This window comes from Seriola lalandi, unplaced genomic scaffold, assembly GCF_002814215.2.
Source record: "Seriola lalandi dorsalis isolate HSWRI2012SDOR001 ecotype SW California unplaced genomic scaffold, Sedor1 jcf7180002054332, whole genome shotgun sequence".
In the NCBI taxonomy this organism is placed as follows: domain Eukaryota; kingdom Metazoa; phylum Chordata; class Actinopteri; order Carangiformes; family Carangidae; genus Seriola; species Seriola lalandi.
In genome coordinates this window covers 1,552,122-1,571,922 of record NW_019524885.1, presented here as the reverse complement: position 1 = coordinate 1,571,922, position 19,801 = coordinate 1,552,122, and the positions used below count along the sequence as shown (strand labels likewise).

At 39.0% G+C, this 19,801-nt stretch overlaps 2 protein-coding genes across 5 annotated transcripts in view; one reads left to right on the top strand and one right to left on the bottom strand.

Moving 5' to 3' along the window:
- Positions 1 to 14,720, bottom strand: part of LOC111655749 (uncharacterized) — a 41,784-nt gene extending 27,064 nt beyond the window's left edge. Inside the window, exons 1-9 of one of the 4 annotated variants that reach the window (XM_087174251.1) lie at positions 14,208 to 14,720; positions 13,168 to 13,245; positions 12,509 to 12,593; positions 11,911 to 11,946; positions 11,548 to 11,687; positions 11,075 to 11,198; positions 10,633 to 10,777; positions 10,071 to 10,181; positions 6,878 to 7,005 (exon numbers count right to left, since the gene is read on the bottom strand). In XM_087174251.1, coding sequence (XP_087030377.1) covers positions 6,878 to 7,005; positions 10,071 to 10,181; positions 10,633 to 10,777; positions 11,075 to 11,198; positions 11,548 to 11,687; positions 11,911 to 11,946; positions 12,509 to 12,593; positions 13,168 to 13,245; positions 14,208 to 14,397 — 1,037 coding nt within the window. In that variant the 5' untranslated portion in view covers positions 14,398 to 14,720. The remainder of the gene's footprint in view (positions 1 to 6,877; positions 7,006 to 10,070; positions 10,182 to 10,632; positions 10,778 to 11,074; positions 11,199 to 11,547; positions 11,688 to 11,910; positions 11,947 to 12,508; positions 12,594 to 13,167; positions 13,246 to 14,207) is intronic. The other 3 variants (XM_087174253.1, XM_087174252.1, XM_023407252.2) reach the window with 3 other exon arrangements.
- A 1,906-nt stretch (positions 14,721 to 16,626) lies between these two features.
- The window catches only part of LOC111655769 (5-hydroxytryptamine receptor 4), a 44,406-nt gene continuing 41,231 nt past the window's right edge, over positions 16,627 to 19,801 (top strand). Inside the window, exon 1 of the mRNA XM_023407281.2 lies at positions 16,627 to 16,733. The gene's annotated coding sequence lies outside the window, so the exon portion shown is untranslated. The remainder of the gene's footprint in view (positions 16,734 to 19,801) is intronic.

The window sequence follows — 19,801 nt, the reverse complement described above, 5'->3', positions numbered from 1 at the left end:
CGCTAAACAGAATAATGAGCACTTCATCCAAAACTGTCAAAGGAGGTGTTGTTATCCACAGGATGATCATCAGATCTGACATCATGTTAAGATCAGAGGATGATGACATGTTGTTCAATACAGTTTCTCAACCAATGACAGGACCAGGTGGTGACCAGTGGTTAGTAAACCTTGTTCATTTATAAATGAATGCAGATGTGATCAAATTTTTCACTATGGTGATTGACAAACTCTTTCCCACAAAAAACAACAGCACTCTATGGGTCTATATTTCCGTTCATTCCTTCACTGATTTTCAGACACTATCAGTGCAATCCATTGGTTAGGTTATCTACATGTTATTTAAACACCACTGGTATTTTCAATACCATTTACATACAGTAGTACACTATGTTTTAATTTCTTTAAAAAAGAAAAAAAGAAAAAAAAGAAAAAAAGAAATCTGATTCAGATCCAGCCAGAGAATTTAAAGGTGCCCCTTGGAGATTTTTTTGCAAACAAAAGTCATGTTTATATTCAGTGTTTCTCACCATAATCAACTGTGTATCCTTGAGGTTATCGAACACGTTGAATATATTTCCTTTGCAAAGCTGATTTTTTTGAATATTTTTAATTCCTATATTGTTCACGTCCATGATTTCTAGCTTGCAGTCCTCCTTCACTGCCCTTGCGGGCACATAGCTTCGCTTATTTGCATGTTAATCTCCATCACCTGTCGATCAGCGGCATAGTGTGAAACTGGCGGCAGAAATATGTACCATGCATGGTACAAACAAAACGGAGCTTAACATTGGTCCATGGGGCAACAATTGGTCAAAATTTAAACAGGGTACCTTTAAGGTTCAAAGTTGAGGGTCTCAAAATAGTACCTATCTGACCTCTGAACTCTCTGCTGCATGTGAACCAATTAAACGACAAGCTTCTCTTTTGAGCATGAAAAGAAAATCACCTCGACACTGGTGAGGAATGAACAGGTCTGAAGGTACAAAATAACACAACATGAACAAAAATCAGCACCACAACTTGACACGGTGTAACTCGGTTGGTTCCATCCAGCAGGTTTGTCAACAGCCTGCTGATGCAGGCCGTCTCTCCCCTCTCACCACTAATGCATCCTGTCTTCCTGAAACCTGAGCTCTGATTAAAGGCAAACAGGAAGCATTAGTGGTGTGTATAGTCTGGGTTCAGTGTGTGTGAGAGGGTTTGTGTGTGTGTGAGTTAGAGACACAGAGAGAGGGAGAATATTAGTGTTCCCTGCAGCATCTGTCTAATGGTTTAATGTACTATTAGGCTCATCCTGAAACAGTAAGATGTATAGCACACAATGCAGTCTTGTAATACTGAGATACACAGAGAGGAAGTCTTACCAAGCAGTGCTACATAAGGTAATATCAAATATGCTGAGTGGATGGGAAGTGAATCAGAGAATATAATCTATTATACAGTATAATTAATTTTTCTTGTATAAAGTGTAAAGTGTTCTGAAAGACTGAACTCTGAGTGGACATTAAATTAATTCGATTAACTATTAGTTAGAATAGAGGGGATTCAGAAAGATGCTCTGAAAATGTTTTAGTCATCTAAAACACCAATGCTAAATGATTAAATATATGTAAATTTTTGTGTCAGGACAAGGCCTCTTTAGAGCACCAACATTCAGCAATTCAAATAGGGTTGGTATCGTGCCATTTGACAGCTGATTCCCATGGTTAGAGAAACAATTGACCAAAAAGAGCCTAATATGCAAGATCAAGAATCATCTTCGAAGCTAGGTAGCTAGTTATCTTCGTTATTAGTTAGCTACCTAACTATACTCATTAAAAATAGCGAAAGAAAAATGGAGAGTGAAGTGTTGATAAGAAAAGATGTTGTATAAGTCAACATATGTTGTAAGAAGTAACAACAAGTTAATGATCATCTCTGTGTCAGCTGAAAATGATGTCAGTATCACTTGCTACTGACTGTATAAGACAAAAGAAAACGAAATAAGCCCCACTTCCACTATGAAATCAGCTTTCAAGAAACCCTTTTGATTTTTTTATGTGTGGACACTTCCGGACTAAAGGAATATAAATAATGGAGGAACAGACAGACGGTCGACAGGTAGGGCAGGTAGGTAGTCTCCGACGCTTCACCTCCTGCTGGTTTATGATGCTGGTAAATCTGAATGAATTTAACTTTAGTGGGCATAGTTACTGAAAAATTTACTCATCTCATCGTATTTATCTGAGCTACAGGGTACAACATGTCATCACTGACAAACGTTTAAGCATTTATATCTTTGCTATGCTGCTTCTTACTAACATGATCAGGTCGCGGTAACGCGGTCAACATCCATAATAACAATGTAGACTGACAGTGAGGCTGAGTCCCCTGTTTGGCCACATCAAGTGGGAATTACAGAAATAACTGTTGTGAAAATGAAGCATCTAACTCTGTGTGGTTTCTGAAGCAGTCCTCCTTATTGTGCGGGCTCACACTATGATGTTTGGAGCAGTGGAGAACCGTGGAAAAATGAAGTAGATTTCTACAGGAATTTCAGAAAACCGTCTTTTCGGCATGGCTACAAAACTAATGAAAACTCTTCACCATAAGTAGTTATGTGCTGTGCTTTGTGTGGGGGTATGCTAAGCTTGCAGGTGGGCAGCACCAAGAGAGGTACTGACGTCAATAGGACCAGGAAGTAATGTCTGGACCCCCAACAAGGCGTTTTATACAAAGGAGAAAATTGTAAACTTTGATCCTTGTGACTCTGGAGACCATTTACATGCACAAAAACCTATATAACATACTATAAGTACGGAATAACTCAGAAAAGCATAATAAGTCCCCTTTAAGACACAGGCCATGACAAACAAACCTGAAGTTATCTCTAGGAACTTATGTTGACTTGAGTCTTTCGAATCATTCATGCAGTGTGTGATTTATTGCAACATAAAAGGCTAAGCAAATTTCCACCTCAAATAAAAACAGACGTATGTCTGTGTTTTTTGTAGACCAAGACACTTCCTGTTTTTAGATTCATCTAAAACTAGCAACACAACCCACTGCAGTAGCTCTGATTTTTATCTGTTTGGCAGCGTTTCCGATTCATTTATCTATGGCCAGAGCCAGTGTGGGCGTTTGGCTGATAGGATGTTAACTTGCTAGCTCTACTGTTTGCTTCCAACTGGAAAAGCTCACACACACGCACACTGACGATTTGTACTGGGTAACACACGGCAGACAATATACACAACTATCGCACAGAAACATACACGCACAAACAGACGACGTGATTGAAATGTAGTTATTGTAGGGAGGCTTGTTATGTAAGAGGACTGCAGTCATTAAATTAAACAGCCAGGTGGCAAGGAAAGAAGCCAGGCAACTATCAAGACTGACAGGAAAATAGTCTCCAGGAAGACTGACAGATGGAGAAGCAGAGAAAGAAGCAGGTAGGAGGAAGGAGAAGCAGGCCGGAAGATAAATGGAAGTTTGGAAGAGGATATAAAGCAAACACACAAACAAACAGACAGAAAGACAGCTAATTTATTAATTCTGAGGGGAATTCACTAGTTTGAGAAGCAGTTAAGAGACAACCTAACTAGTATACACATACTCCTGTAACACCCTAAGAAAATTAAAAAAAAAAAAACTGAATCCCCTACAACTACTGTTACCACTCAACCCCAAGCCCATTGGTTCCTACTGAAGGCATTCATCTTTAAAAAAAAACAGGTCATGAATACAGTATACAGTACACTTTCAATTTTAAAAAGGATAAACCATTTCTAAAACTGCAGGGCATTGTGGTTTTTAGAACGCATGATTTATTTATGGCAGCAGGATGGTTTACCTGAGATCGATTAAAAGTAAACTCCAGTGCTCAGTGTAATGAAGAATCATATCACCCAGTGCAATGGTGTGGTGTGATCATTTTTTATGGTTTTTGACAATGGAGACATACTGCATGGCACAGATGAATAGGCTATGTCAGGCTTTGGTTACACAGACAATACTTGCCAGTGGGATCAATTCATTGTCAGTGGTGGTGTTTAATGGGATTTGTTGACTGTAAGACAAATACAGAATACAACCAGACGCATCCTTTAATTCTCAGAATCCTCATATGCTTTATGTCAGGGTGTCTTCGACCTTGACTGAGCTACATCCAGAATTTTAGGCACGTACAGTTCATTCCACACTTTGTATATTTTTTATGATGCATTTTCTAGAGTTCACATCACATTGTCTCAAAGAAAACCTCCTCTGACTCATTCCTTAACCCCATTCCATCCTGCAGAGCAGGATGTGCGCACACACACACACACACACACACACACACACACACACACACACACTGCAGGGGGAATCCCCATTGGTAAAAACGAGTGTGAGGTGGCCAGTTACCATGGCAGCAGCTACCTGTCTATTCATTCATAGATTTTATTTTTGCTCAGTTGCTTTTACACACACACCAGTAAATTTTGAAAGACATCTTTTACAAAATTAATGTTGGTTAATGTTGTGTTCTGCACAAGTAGATAATCAAAAACAAATTTGTTGAACTGATATTTTTTTTGTTTAATTTATTCTAGTTTTTTTTTAACTCTAAAAACTCTGTCCTTTTGACACTGAATGGAAAATAATATGTAATGTATGTATGTAAAATAGTAATGCTCCTTGTAAATCATTGCAGGCTGTGACTACAAAGATTTCCTTTAGATAAGATAGGACTACAAATCCATTACTTTCAAATAATGAACTGGTATAATACAACTTAATACTCACATCCAGACAAAATATACTGAGGCAGTGAAGATTTGTCTGTAAAAATAAATAATATCTTGACCTTGAAAAACATCAGACTTGTCATAACAGGGTAATCCCTGTGAAATCGCTTAACGGTTTTACAATGGTAGTTATATTTATCTGATAAAAGGGAAACCCCAAACTGAAAAAAGACATTTCCTGTCTTTGAGAGCAACACACATGTGCGCAAGAAGAAAAAAAAAAAAAAAAAGGATCTTCTCTGACTCATTTCTCTGCATCCCATCCCACTCCATAGGGCATCATTCTCCCCCACCCTACACAGACACACGCACAAGCACACGCACGCGCACACACACACACAGGGAATTGGTAAAGACGGTGTCAGGTGACCAGTTTCCATGGCAGCAGCTACCTACATACATACATTCATAGATTTTTCCCCCCTCTGCCCTGTCGCCTGAATGAACGAACATGAATGAGAATAAACTGGTGAATGGAGGAAGTAGATGAACAGAAAAAAAAAAAGGAATTAGTGAAGGCGCCAGAGCAGGTTTCATTTTACCAGAGCAAGCAGCAGACAGAGTGCGGGATGCAAGTGAAGGATGCTGACCCACAGTTTGTCTTCAAATGTCTCTTCGTGCATCTCTAAAGTGATCAGGTCAGATTTGAACACTTTGGCGTTAATCTATGTGCAGTGGTTGTTATGGCAATGATGTAGGTGTTGTATTTACAGTGTGATTTTCCAATACAGAATCATAAAGCAAGCTGCAGGCTACACTGAAGACAAAGTAGATGACTAGTCAGATATGTAAAATGATAAAATCAACGAATGGCTGTGATATCTATCTATCTATCTATTTATCCTGTTATTTTTATCTTACAATGCATGGCCTCTGATCACAGGCAAAGCAGGAGCTGCATTCAAACCATCATCCATTTTTAAAAGTGTATTTGCAGTCAGTAAAACGTATGTCCATTTCACCACAGGACAGTTGGATTAAAATGCACCAGCTACATCTATGACTAAATGTCTCTTTCATAGTTCTTTATAACTACTATCTATCTTTTAAACTAGCGATTTACTCTATTGAGTTGCAGCATTAAAACTTCAGAAATGCCTCCATCCACTGCTAAATGGCATTTGCCTGTGTAACACAGCTAAAGCTAGAATAACTTCATCAGTTTTGGACTCTCTGGCTCTCTATTACCTCAAAGGTCACCACTATCAAGGCGGTTTGCAATAATGCCACAGAGTAATGTATCAAAGGTCACCAAAGTTGGACTCTAAGTGAAAAATTCATACACACTTCGAATCCACATGGCCAACACAGCCAAGGTTAGCAAATATTAATGTGATGGTGATACGGCCAACATTAATTTCAACAATTTCAGACTGATAAAAAAGGGTAAGGAAATGATAGCTAGCTAGCACCTACTTAACTGATTTTCATTAAATGATTTGGGGTGACAAAGTCATGTCTTGCCATAAAATATGGCTACAACTGTAGTTTTGATCAAAATGCTGTCAAATCAAAGGTAAAGACATTTTTACTAATCGCTTCAAAAGTAAATACACTTTCCCTTGTGTACGAATCCTACATGGTGCATGTTGGGCTGTGGTAACAACACAGACGGATAAAACTTTAACCCGCAGAGCCTGGGTCAGAGGGTTCATTCACTGCTGCAAATGCTGTTTAAATGCAAAGCGTTCCACAAAGTCGTTGCACAAATACACATGTACAAATACACACAAACATATAAAAAGCCTACATGCATATACAGTACATGTAAATACATCTGCACAAGTCATTTGCAAAAATTTAATTTTAAATGTGCTTTTTTTTTTTGTTTGTTTCTGCCTTTGAATTACTCCAATGTTTCTTCCATTTCATATGTTTTGCTATTCGTGTCTTTAGGGCTCTTTGTATATCATATAGTGAACCTGACTTTTCATTCACACGCTGTGTACGCCCTGCATTCATTTTCTACTTATCTAATTTAATTTCAACCTTAACTTAACCTCTGTACCATAAGAGGGGAAGCACATGGGACACTTAAGCCGATTTCTTTTAAAACAAAACCTAAACTTAATAAGCTGAAAGACCAAATCTAACATCCTCACCTTCCGCTCCACCTCTCTGGTAGGAAGTTGTCCGGCTGCTGGAACACCTCTGGGTCACGGTGGACGGCGTGGCTGATATAGATCGCACCATAACCCTTTGGAACATGAAACCCTCCGAGAGTGGAGTCCTACACGCGCGCACACACACACACACACACACACACACACACACACACACACACACACAAACACAAACACACACACAGAGGGGGACACCACATTATTATACTCACATGAAAGGAAAGTAACATCATGATAATTTTCGTGATGATCTTTTCATTTTTCAATTGGTAACTCTTTATTTTTTCATGCAGTTGGAGCCGTCCTTAATGTGTTTTTTTGGGCTTTGAAGCATCTGGTTTGATAAATGAATGAAGCTTAAAAAATACTGTGAAATTCAATTTGATGTTAAAGTTTAAATCTGTAGACTTACACACGTTTAAGTTGCTGCTAACTGTTTTCACTGTGAGTTACATGTACGTCCAAGTGTTGCAATTGTCACCGTGACAATTCACATATGGCTTCCCAACACTTGAAAGGATGATCATACTGCTCCCTGGGCTGAACTTGGCTTTTGTGTTCAGTTTTCAAAATGGAAAATCAAGCAAATACCACAGTAAATGCTGCTTCATATCTTCCTATCACCCGTGTGCTGTAGAAACTGTTGAGCAAGAGTTTTAGAATTGTAAAGCAAGATTACCACCTGCACTGAAATTGAACTGGGAACAATAAAATGACAGCATTGTCAAGAACATGCTATAATACCCCTTTGAACCAAAATGAATGGGAGACATTTTTAACCCTGACGTTTTGCTTGGATGAAAACTGAAATTCCCGTTTCTACAAAAATTTCCTGAGCTGTTTTTTATTTTTTCTGGAGAAAGGAGCCACCTTGGGGCAAAAAGGCCACTTACCCAATTGTAGCCCTTTTAATTCACCTTTTCACTACATCCATTAGTAGCTGCACTAATGGACTGCCAGAGAACATGATCACTGTTTCTCTTTCCTCTATCCCCTCTCTCTCATTTTTCTCTCTGCCTCTCTCTGCTGGAGTGGAAAATCTTATACAAATCTCCTTCTTTCTCGCGGTTCTCACTGAGAGATATGAGTTCATTCTCTCTCTCTGACCTGCTCTCAGAAACTCAAAAGACATTCAAGCTGCTTGAACTATTGCATATCTTAGTTCCACCTGATGGAGCTTCTACTTTTTCCACCTGATTGTGAATACTAATAATCTTTCTCCTTCTTACACGCCTACCTGCACACATAAACATCTCATTAACTCTTTTCAGTACAGATCCGGCTCTTATCTCTTGCTTTTCTACTTATTTTTGAGGTTCCACAAGTAATCTTCAAAACAGCTACTTTTGTACTTTGGCTTAAATACTTTTCAACAAAAATAACAGTCTTATGTGCAGTTGAAGCACCACAGATATTCTAGTACTCCTTCCTCCCCTCATAACGGCCAAACCATCTGCATTTATGCTTGTTTGCTTATGTTTGTTACTTTGTTGTTATATATTGACCTTTATGAACTCTACGGCTTCACAGATCTTGTGAAATGCGCCTGGTCCTTGAGTTCTTTCTCCACTAAAATTCTCTAAAACCCCACGTCATGGACCCATGTCCCACCGAGGCCGTCGGTAATCAAAGTGTACTGGTGCATTTCCTAGAAGTGACAAATGACTTTCCACTCGGCTTCACGGCGTCACCAGCATCCCCCACCAGCCCCCTCAGCACCAACACCCCCACCAACCCCGACCCCAACCTCGCTTCCTTCCTTCTGGCGGAGCGGAGCCAATCAATCACAGAGATGGATCAATGCCTCTGATTGGGTCGTTGCATAAGCCTGTTTGATGAGGTCACAATGATCAAAGACAGCCGGAGTGGGAGGAAGCAGAGACGCTCTGACCGCCCCGCCATCGGGATAGGCAGCCGGCCAATCATGAGACAGTATTTTTTATTAAAAGTGTGATTCTATTGGTTGACAGCTCTGATGTCATACCAGCATACAGAGTAAAATTAACACAACAACACAAGTTATACTAGACTACAACTTTTAACAAAACTTTATAGATAATAAGTTACCAGTAAACAAAGCACACGGAAGTGATAGCTGAACCAACATGCAACAATTTCTAATAAAAAGAAAGCGTCCAAAATAACAGAAACACCTTAGTTTTCAGGCAGTGACTGTCTGGCCTCGCCTCAGTAACTTGTCTATTAATGTTTCATATTGCCTAGTTGCCTAGTTGCCTAATAATAGGACTCACTTCTCAACATTTAAATACCAGTAACAAGGTTTTTACTGGACACCTACCGTATAATATATATACCATAATGCAATGTAAAATGATGCTGTTATTTAGTCCAGCCCCTGTAGGTCGTACTGCACATTAGACTCAGAAGAGAGGACCTGACAGCGGATTAGACTGTCATCTACAGTAATCTGTCGCCATCTGGAGGAAAGGAGAGCAACGCATAGTACAACAAAACAAAACCCTCCACTTTGCGAAGACTACAGGAGGATAAAAACACAGAGGTAAAATAACAACCACCACAAATTCTTCGAAATGTAAAGAAATGGGAGACATTTTGTACAATGGTGTACATCAACATAGGGTTTTCTAAGGAAGGAATCAAGCTGTCCTACAACACATAAACCCTTGTTAAGATTTTTACCTTTCCCACATCTAGCATAGCATAAACTGAATCCAGAGCGAAATAAATGATAGAATTAAGTTTTTATATGTCTTATGCAAACTGAACAATCCAGTGAGTGATATATGTTTCTACTTTTGTACTGATTGTTAAGATCTTCTGGACAACTGCATCTTCTACTGGTCAAAAATGTGACACATAAAATCAGACAAGTTTGATCTAGATGCACAATTTCAATCCTCAACTCCCCCACACTTCATGATATGCTAACATTTGCAGGCAGTGGTCAGCAGACCATGGTCTCCCTATTTTTCACAGACCAGTGCAGACCCTCCATGATCTTGAAAATCAGCCATTACGGCCAAATCTGTGTTATAACGACTTGTCTAAATCCATTCTGATAACGACTGAGCCCAAAAATGACACTGAATCTCTCACATTCAAAACACAGGATGATAAAATCCTCAGTTCTCATTCAGCACAACGTGAAAATCATTAGGATGGGTTTCAGGCCCCAGCAGAGCAGCCCTACCTTATCAGCTATTCTGCGTCCACCAATGAAAGGAGGCCAGAGTCTCTGCACCTCCAGCAGTATCCTGTGCAGGTAATCAGGGTCTTCTATCGCTCGTCTGCGTTTCTCCTCCTGATCATGGAGAAAGAGAAGATTTTTATTTGTTAATTTAACAATTAAAACAGGAAGAGCTTGGCAAGAAAAGGTATGACACTTTGTTATGGATGTTACGGAGGTCTCATTCTTGCTCAGAAAGAAAAGAAATACTGGTAATAATTTTAAATGTAGTGCTGTTTTAGAACCAATTTCCACCACAGCGTTTTTTTTTTAAATTTTATTAGGAATTGATGTAAGAACACAAAGAGCTAAAGAACGAGGATGATGGATTTGACTGTGTCTTAATTAAATTCAAAGGAATGCCTTAATTTCCTTTAGGCACTTTTTCTTCTGAAATTCTCACAATCAGAAGAGCTATATAGTTATTGTTTACAGGATATCTGTGTATTAAACGTCGAATTGTTCAGCTGAATCTTGTTGTCATTTTGTCTCATCCACATGTGCACTTTTGTCTGTGTTTGCGTACCTGTTCGTTTCCACTGAGTGCCAGTGTGAAGGAGGTGAGCAGCGACGCCAGAGCTTTGGGGATCAGAGCCGAGATGAACAGCAGGAGATGCTGGGAGGCACAACTGGAGTCGGGCAGCGGCAAAGACCTGAGAGTGCCCACAAAACTAGAGAGGGCAAGTTGGGTGGGGGGGGTAAGAATGGCAACACAATGATGAAGAGCCATTACTATTTTCAGTGGTTAATGTCGCTGTTGCCTTAGAAAATCTGTAAAGTTCTGCCTAATTTTGGTGCAAATACATAGTGCATTTCTGACCTGACTAAGTTTGAGAGAGAAGAAAACAAGGTCAAAGATCAGTCATTAGCGCGCATGTGTGTGTGTGTGTGTGTGTGTGTGTGTGTGTGCGTCTGCGCTCGTGTGTTTGAAACATAGAAAGTGGAGACAGGGGCAGTCTCAGTCTCACCCCTGTGTGTCATTCTCCAGTTTGTCTTTGATGATGTCCATTAGTTTGTCTCTGGCTTCCAGAGCTGTGGAGAAACCCGATGACCACAGAGGAACCTTCACGTTGACTGGAGCAGAGATCAGGCCTGCAGGGGCAGAAGTTAACACACGAAGATGGTCAAAAACACACTGAAAAAAGTTTTATTGAACTGAAAAGAAAAGGGAAGTGGTAAATTTTGCAATGTTGTGTTGCAGCACAAGAACACAGACGTGGCAAGCAAATCTGGAAGAGAAAGATTTTGAGAGCGAGTGTCTTATAATACGAGTGCTACCAACTGATAGTTACAGAAAGAAAAAAAAGGAAGCTGCTTGGGAATGTCAGTGGCAACTCTGTATATACACATCCATACTTGGTTATATATATATATATATATATATATATATATATATGTATTATGTATGTGTGTGTGTCTGTGTGTGTGTGTGTGTCCCTACCATGCCAGTGCTGGGTGCAGAGTTGCGTGATTTCCTGGAACAGTTCAGGCTGCTCCTCCGCTCGTACGTTCAGAAAAAGGCCCAAAACCAACTCCGTCCCCAGGCGCTTAAAGACAGAGTAGACACACTCTGGCTGCCTACTACACATTAATAGATCAGTTGCATCAATTAGTTGCGTACATTACTTTTACTGTCCTAAAATAATTAGTCTGAATGAAATGCTGCTAAAAATCCCCCTAATGACTGTAGTAAAAAGGGCTAATATGGGAGCCATTAAGGACAAAAGTCTGTAAAAAAGAAATCTAAATATATAACATATAAATAGAAATGCTTTGAGTGCTGGAGGTTTACGTTAAGTGGTACCTGAGAGAGAGCTCCTTCAGACAGCGAACACATACACTGTAGCAAGAAAGAGGTAGAGAAACACACTTCTCATTTCAAAGTAATTACAAGGGAGTCTTCAAAAATATATACATTACAACAATATCATAAGCAACATTCACTTGTTATTCAAATATTAAATCACCACATTACACACAGTATAATTACTATAGGTAAGTTTTGTCCCTGGAACAGATAGGAGTCATTTCATTCATTCGTTTGCTCAAGAAACCTTTGACATGGATGGACAAACCACAACTGTTGCAGCAATAAAAGCCCTGCAGTTGCGTCACAAATGTCCTTGCAAGCATTTCTGGTTCCATCGTGAACGTTCACGGAACAAGAGGCTGGACACAGTTAATGTCTAAATACACAACCAGACTTAAAAAAAAAAAAAGAAAAAGAAAAAAAAGAGAATGAGCTTTGTACGCCCATTTAAACTCATGAAACTGTATGAAGAACTATGTCAGTCTCCAGGTCATAAATGCATGGCTGTTAACACCATCAAAGACATTCCCAACAACAAAATATCATATGAATTTATGCTGAAACACTATTCCAGTGAAATTTCTTTCCCTACCTGGTGATATAATCACTTGACGATTCCAAACAACTTCCTGAAAAGAGGCTGGTGAGGGACAGACGGAGAAGACACGCCTCTTCACCTGAAACATGCAGATACAAGTTCCTCATATTTACATTTGCAGAGCAGAATTTAAGCAGATTACAGTCATGGTCCTGTATTACACAAGTGTAAGGTATGTATTGTAGTGGGTGGTAGAAAGTCACCAGAGTCAGTTTTTCTGCTATACCGTCTGTATAGTTTTAGCTTTCTAACAGACAGTGGTTACTACTAATGATTATTTTGATTATTGATTAATCAATCCATTATTTTCTCATTTAATGGATTTCTTTCGGTTTATAAAATATGAAAAAACACCCCTCAGAAGTCTCTAGAATCCAAAATGACATCTTCAAATGTTTTGTTTTGTCTGACCAATAGACTAAAAACCCAAGAGCTTTAGTTTACTTTAACGAATGTCAGAAAATATTCACGTTAAAAAGGTGCAAGTACATTTTTTTTTTTTTTACCATTTTTGCTTTAAAAATGACGCAAATAAATTTCAAGATTGTTTCTGATTCATTTTCTGTCAATCAACTAATCAAATAATTGTTGAAGCCACTTTAGAAGCTCTGTTTTTCGGTATTTGTGGGGCTGTTGTGTATGTGTGTGTTTACCATTAGTGGTGACGATGGTGTCACCGAACATGTTGGTCATCAAGTCAGTCGGATCCTTCTGAAACACGTTGGACTTCTCTGAAACACAAACATACACACAAACATATATACATACTGTTCACACACTCATTACATCAATCATATACACAATGTCCATGTCAGGTTTGATTCTAGCAGCAGGTGTGTGTGTGTATTTCCCGATGTCTAACATCAGCTTGACAAATGATTATCTTGATAGTCCCGTTACTGTTTTGTAATCTAATGAATGCTGTGTATTGTTTATTTTTTTAATCTCAATACAATGTGTTATTATTTCTTTTATTTGGGCATTTCATTATATTTGCTAATAACTTCAAACATGACATTTTCCTGTTCACAAACTTTTCTGCCTTTAGTCTGTACTGTATTAAGGCAAAGCTCATGATGCATTGAGGAGGTTTGGCATATTTATATTAATCATATCAGTTGATATATTGTATGACATTATGCAGAAAATATTTCATATAGTCTATATTTATTATATACTTGTTAATAGTACAACTAGCCTATCAAAAGGTGGTAGAATATAATAGTACTACAATAAAATTTCATCTCAGTTACATCCCCCTCCTTCCCCCTGTACAGCACCATCACGAGTCTCTCCCATGACAGATCACACTAATCTCGGGGGTTAATTTTACCCCATATAGAAGAAGTTTTCCTTTTGTTCCCCTGCCCCGAGCACAAACTCTGACTCATTATCCCGAGGCAGAGAAAACAAGGAAATAGACGCACTACTTTCTGTATGTAGGCTATCTGTTTAATGATGGCACAAACAGGTGGCACAACATCTAATAAATAAAGTTAACAATTGACTCAATGATTTATCACTCAGGCTGTGATTAATAATTCAGCAACGGAAAAATACTGATACGTTGAATCTGTTTGTGAACATTTACTTTAAACTAAACTCTGAGATGTTGAGTTAAAAGTAAAGAGACAGACACAAACACACACAAGCACACACACGTAAACAATGATGCACAGAGAACATAGCCTACCACACAGCAGCTCTCTCATTGCCTGCACGGAGCAGATGAAGGTGGTCGGTCTGTTCAGCAGGCGGCACTGAAACACTCTGCTCCGGTGTTTCTCGATACGCTCACGGTAGAAGCTTACCGGGTCCCGGTAAAACTCCAGCGACTTGTCCCCGAGCACCGACACACCTGCATTTCCTGGTAGTTTTGACATTCAGGACCACGGTTGGGGTCGCGGTTTCGCCCAGTTCGTCTAGCTTGTATGGTGGACGTTGAAACAGCTGTTTGCTCGAGCAACAGTGACTCTAAACTTTGTTCAGACTGGGTCCAGGTTCAAACCAAATCCTGCTGTCATCGACTGTTAATCCTTTTAATCCGCGTGGCTGTGCAGGTGCAACCTGTGTGTCAGATTAATGCTATCTCATTGTTATCACTGTTTTCTCTGAGGTAACACGAAGTATCCAGCTGCACCGGTGCGTGATGCGTTCATGTGCTGTCGGGAATTTAGGCCTACCTGTTGCTGCTACGCTTTGTTAATACTACTGCAACATTACTTCTGCAGCCACTTCACTGTCATGGCTGGAACGCCTCTTTAATGTACCACTACATGTTTAGGCTTGGGTGGCTTTCAGCTGTTTAATAACCATTTGTACCCTTACCAGTTAACAGGGCTTTCCTAACGTTTTTGTTTAAGAATGACAATGTTGATCCACTATGTTTGTCCAGACTGAAATGTCTCAACAAATGGGGAATATGAGTTGCAGCGCAGTATGGAGCCCCAAAATTGTTCAATATGAAATAAAGTAATTTATAACCATAAAAAATCAACAAAATATGAAACCATGAATTCATGAATTAAGCAACCACAAAATAAAACAAATAAAAAGTCCCTTGTGAAGATCCTTTTGACTGAGTTATGTTTATACTTTATCATCTCCTGAGGTGAGGTGAATAGTCGCCTATATTGTTTTCTTGTACTGACTGTGCAAGTTGTTAACTTTATTTTAAACCTGGCAGTTTGAACAGAGGAGCTGGTTTCACAGTGTTTATGTGATGCTGTAAACAGGTCCACTACATGGGAAAAAATGATCCGTGTGTCACACCGCAAACACCTCAACAAAAGTAGCTGTACCAAAATAACATAATAACACTCAATTGACTATTGACTAAAGTGACCAAAGAAGAAGTATCAGCAGTACAACGTATCAGAAGTTAAAGGAGGCTACCTACAGTATTTGACACATAGTCTCTGTTTCATTTTTTCAGCTTCAGGTCAAAATTGGCATGTCCCACTTCCATTTATCTATGTTACAAAGACTCTGGTTTAGATTTTTATTTATTTTTATTTTTTTTTCAGGCACTTGCTAATGACTTGCTGCCTGACAACCTCATAGCCATGACAAGACCATAGAGGATTGTTTTTGATGTTATATGTATGTTTTTGTTATTGCAACATAGCAAATGTTAGCATTAATAGCTGTTTACTTACCAGAAACATTTCAAGTTCAGCATTAACCTTCATTCATTCACGCGCTGTCTCCAGTTGTGGAAAGCAACGCCAATGTTAACTCTCATTTTGCCTTTATTTCCAACACTTCTTTTCTTCTACTTAAGTTAGCATGCTAACCAGCTAGCCCCAGCCCATTTCATATACCACTTTGCAACAGTGAGTCACTGTAACATCCCGTCTGCCCTCAGTTCAGCATGAGAGGATTAAGAAGTAGCGCTGATCAGATCATGTAACCTCTTGTAAATGCAATGATGCTAAAATTTGCTATGTAGCAATAGCAAAAAGTTAAATAAAGCTCCTTTAAAAAAACAATGTTTTAATTAGTGAGCTTTAGAGGTGTTGGTAGGTAGATTTTGGAAAGAGCTGGTCTACTGTTTCCCCCTACGGTCTTTCTGCTACTGAAAGCAAACCAGCTGCTGGTGGAACGCTATATTCACCCATTCTATCAAAGTGGTATCAATCTTCTCATCTAACTCTCAGCAAGAAAGAGAAAAGTGTATTTTTTAAAAATTATTCCTTTAATGTAGTAAGAATGGCCATTTTGTAAATACTGCACAAAAAGTCCCAAACAATTCCTACATGATTTTCATATTCAAGCTTTCTCACAGCAGGAAAAAAATGCCATTTAAACATTAGCATTTTGTACTAGCAGCAAATGGAAATACACTGTATTGTTTACAGTGTTACATCTTTTCTGGGCCCCTGCTTGTGTCAGGTACAGCTGTACACCCTGCAGGTTTATCTCCATTTTCTCATTGCATTTATGCAGCCACAGGGTGGCAGCACCTCTCTCTCTCCCTCTCTCTATCGCTCTTTCTCTCACTCTCTCTCTCTCTCTCTCTCTCTCTCTCTCTCTCTCTCTCTCTCTCTCTCTCGCTCCCAATGTCACCAGGCGGACTGTAGCCCAAGTGTCACTCATCTACAGCTCATGCAGATGGGATCGGTCTTTATTTTTTCTTCATTTCAGCCGGATTATGAAAGCTACTCCCGCGCACTGGGGCATCTGGAGCGGAGGGACGGAGGCGAGGAGCCCGGCACAGGTGAGCAGGTTACATGGATTTTTTTTTTTTTTTTTTTAAAGTTTGACAGAGCGAAGAAAGAAAGAGAAAAATGCTTGTAAGAGTAACTGAAATTTTTATGATGTTACGGTGACATGTTTTGCTGCTTAAAGGACAACTCAAACAGAACACTGGGCTACTATCCAGATGACAATGACAAACATTAATTACAAAAAACTGAAGAAGTCAAAACTGTACTAAGAGTTCCTCATTTTTCTTAATGTCATTTTATTGATTGACACAGATGTAGCAGCAGGCTGCAATCATCAAATGCAGTGTATGGTGCTTATAATTTTCACTTGACCCATTGATTGGTCTAATTACTACTGTCAATTTGATTTTTTATCACTCACTTTTAAACCACTAAAGATGATCATTATGAGGCAGAACTACTAGGTTATATACCTATAATAATTTAATAGACATTAGTTTGATATGAATTTACTTCTCAGTGATGAATGAAAGACGAATGTTATAGTCAAGGTGCTGAGACTTATACAGACAGAAATATAAATAGAAAAAATTCTAGAAATGTCATGTGAGCTGGACAGATTAACATTTAGTGTAAAGAAGAAAAAAAGACTATTTCTGCACAAGAGGAGAATTTAATAAGCCACAAGCAGAGAACTTTGCATAAAGAAAGATAGGTTTTGTTTTCTTTTTAGTAGACATTAAGAATAACTTGACCTCAGAATAAGTGCTTAAACTTTAGTTGAACTTCCTTTTGCTCAGCAAGGTCTTATTGCTTGTTTTATGACATGACTTCTGTCATTAGAATCAGAGGTGTGTCATCTGAGAGTGTCGATTGGTAAATATACAGTAGATATGTGTAGTAGGTGAAAAAAAGGGCAGTGATGAATGGATTCAAGGGGCGTCTTCCAGGTCATACGTAGATCTTTGGCCTTCGTCAGGGTCAAGCCGAAATGTGTTGGTCTGACAATAAAATAGTTCTTTATACGACAAGTGTTGAGTCTTGAGTTTTCACGTCTCTAGACTTTTTCCTTTCTCTATGCACCTTGGAAGTTGGTTAAGTTGTGTCAGAATTCCCTTCTCTGCTTCAACAGCATTTTGTTTTGGCCTGCTGAGACATCCATAAAAAGATTAATGGGAATTTGTTTCACATCAATACCTCCAAAAACTTTTGCTGGCTGCCTGGATACATGAAAAGGTCTGCTGTTGTTCAATTACCCCCAACACAGTGAACTGATTGCTGACATTTCACAGCAGACGTTCTGCAATGTTTCCTTCTTTGTTACTTTATTACAGTACAGTTTTAGAAATACAAACCCCACACACAACTTGTTACTGTATCCACACAGAAGCTCATTTGTGCACACATACACTCTCTTTGGTGCTAACATACACAGTCACTGGTGCACACATACACATATGCACACATGCATGCATCTATTGTTAAAGCAAATGCACTTCAGCGGGGTGAGCCACTGCTGCCGCCGTATATTTGGCTGCTTTTCAAGTGATTAAGCGTTTAATTGATTGTAAACATCATAGTAGTACAATACAGTAAGATAACTGATATACTGTAGATTGTACTATTTATACTATGTGAGCATGTGTGTGTGTGTGTGTACGTGTGTGTGTGTGTGTGTGTGCAAGGAAAAGACATAGGGATGAAAAAAGAAAAGTTGTGTGTGAAGTTGAAATTGTGAAAAACGATTTAGAGAGCATAACGGCCCGAGTAGTAAAAGATTGAACAGAGCTGCAAGGATTCATTTTTATTTTATTTTAATCAACTACCAATTATATTTTTATTAATTCATTTATCATTTAGTCTATGAAACTTCAAACAATTGAGGAAAAATATCCAGTACAGTTCAAAGTGTTGCACAATGCAAAGATATCTAGTTTATGATGATTTAAAATGGGAAAATGCGGATATTTCTCATATTGGAGAAGATGACACCAGATACCACCAATTTTCACAATTTTTCCTTGGTAAATTACAAAAACAAATTTTCAATTATCAAAACAGTTGTTGATTCTTTTCCTGTCCTATCCTGACCTACTAATCAACTAATTTTTCCAGCTCTAGGATTTACGTTCCAATATTGTGGCGTTTGTAAGTAGAAATCAGGTGGCAAATGCAGGAGCATTTATCTTTAACTATCTTTGATGATGTGTGTTCTGAAGCTTTTACAAATTCTTAACCTTAATTGTAGGTAACGTATCCTCAGCCTGCCACAGACCAGCTTGCTGAACAGTACACTTCAGTATATTGCTTTGTGAAACTGCAGGTGCACAAACTAACTTATCCTTTCATAGTGAGCAGAAACATGGAGATAGATAAGCTGATGCAGAGATAATGGACAGATTAACAATGTGAGCCATTAGTAAGAGGGAAAGCAGGTTATGTATCACAGATAGGAATAATATCAATACTCAGCACAGCATCCCCAGGATTTACATCTATATTGGATGGTTCCACACCTCGTGATATACATCCAGTGACAACATCCAGAAATGGTGTGTCCTATAGCATGTCCTGGTATGTATGGTGTGGTAGTCTGGATTGCTGATGGTTGTTCAGCATGTCTAACTTTGATGACGTGTCTCAGTTTCACAACCCTTACCAAACCGTAACCATATTTTATTTAACATAACCATAATCTTTCCCTAACTTTAAACATAACCTAGTTGCCATGTGCAGATATTCAGAATCAGAATCAGCTTTGTTGGCCAAGTAGACTCACCAAGCACTTTATTAGGAACACCATACTAATAGGTAGTAGGTTCCTCCCTTTGGTCTGGAAACAGCCTCAATACTCTGTGGCATGGATTCCACGAGATGTCGGAAACATTCCTCTGAGAATCCGCTCCGTGTTGACATGACTGCATCACATCATTTCTGTGGTTTTGTCGGCTGCGCATTCATTCTGCCAATCTTTCACTCTACCACAGCTCAAAGCTGTTCTACTGCGTTCAGATCTGAGGACTGAAGAGGCCTCTGAAGTGCACATGTTCATGAGACTTTTGCTTTGTGACACGGTGTGTTATCATGCTAGAAGTAGCTATTAGAAGATGGTAAACTG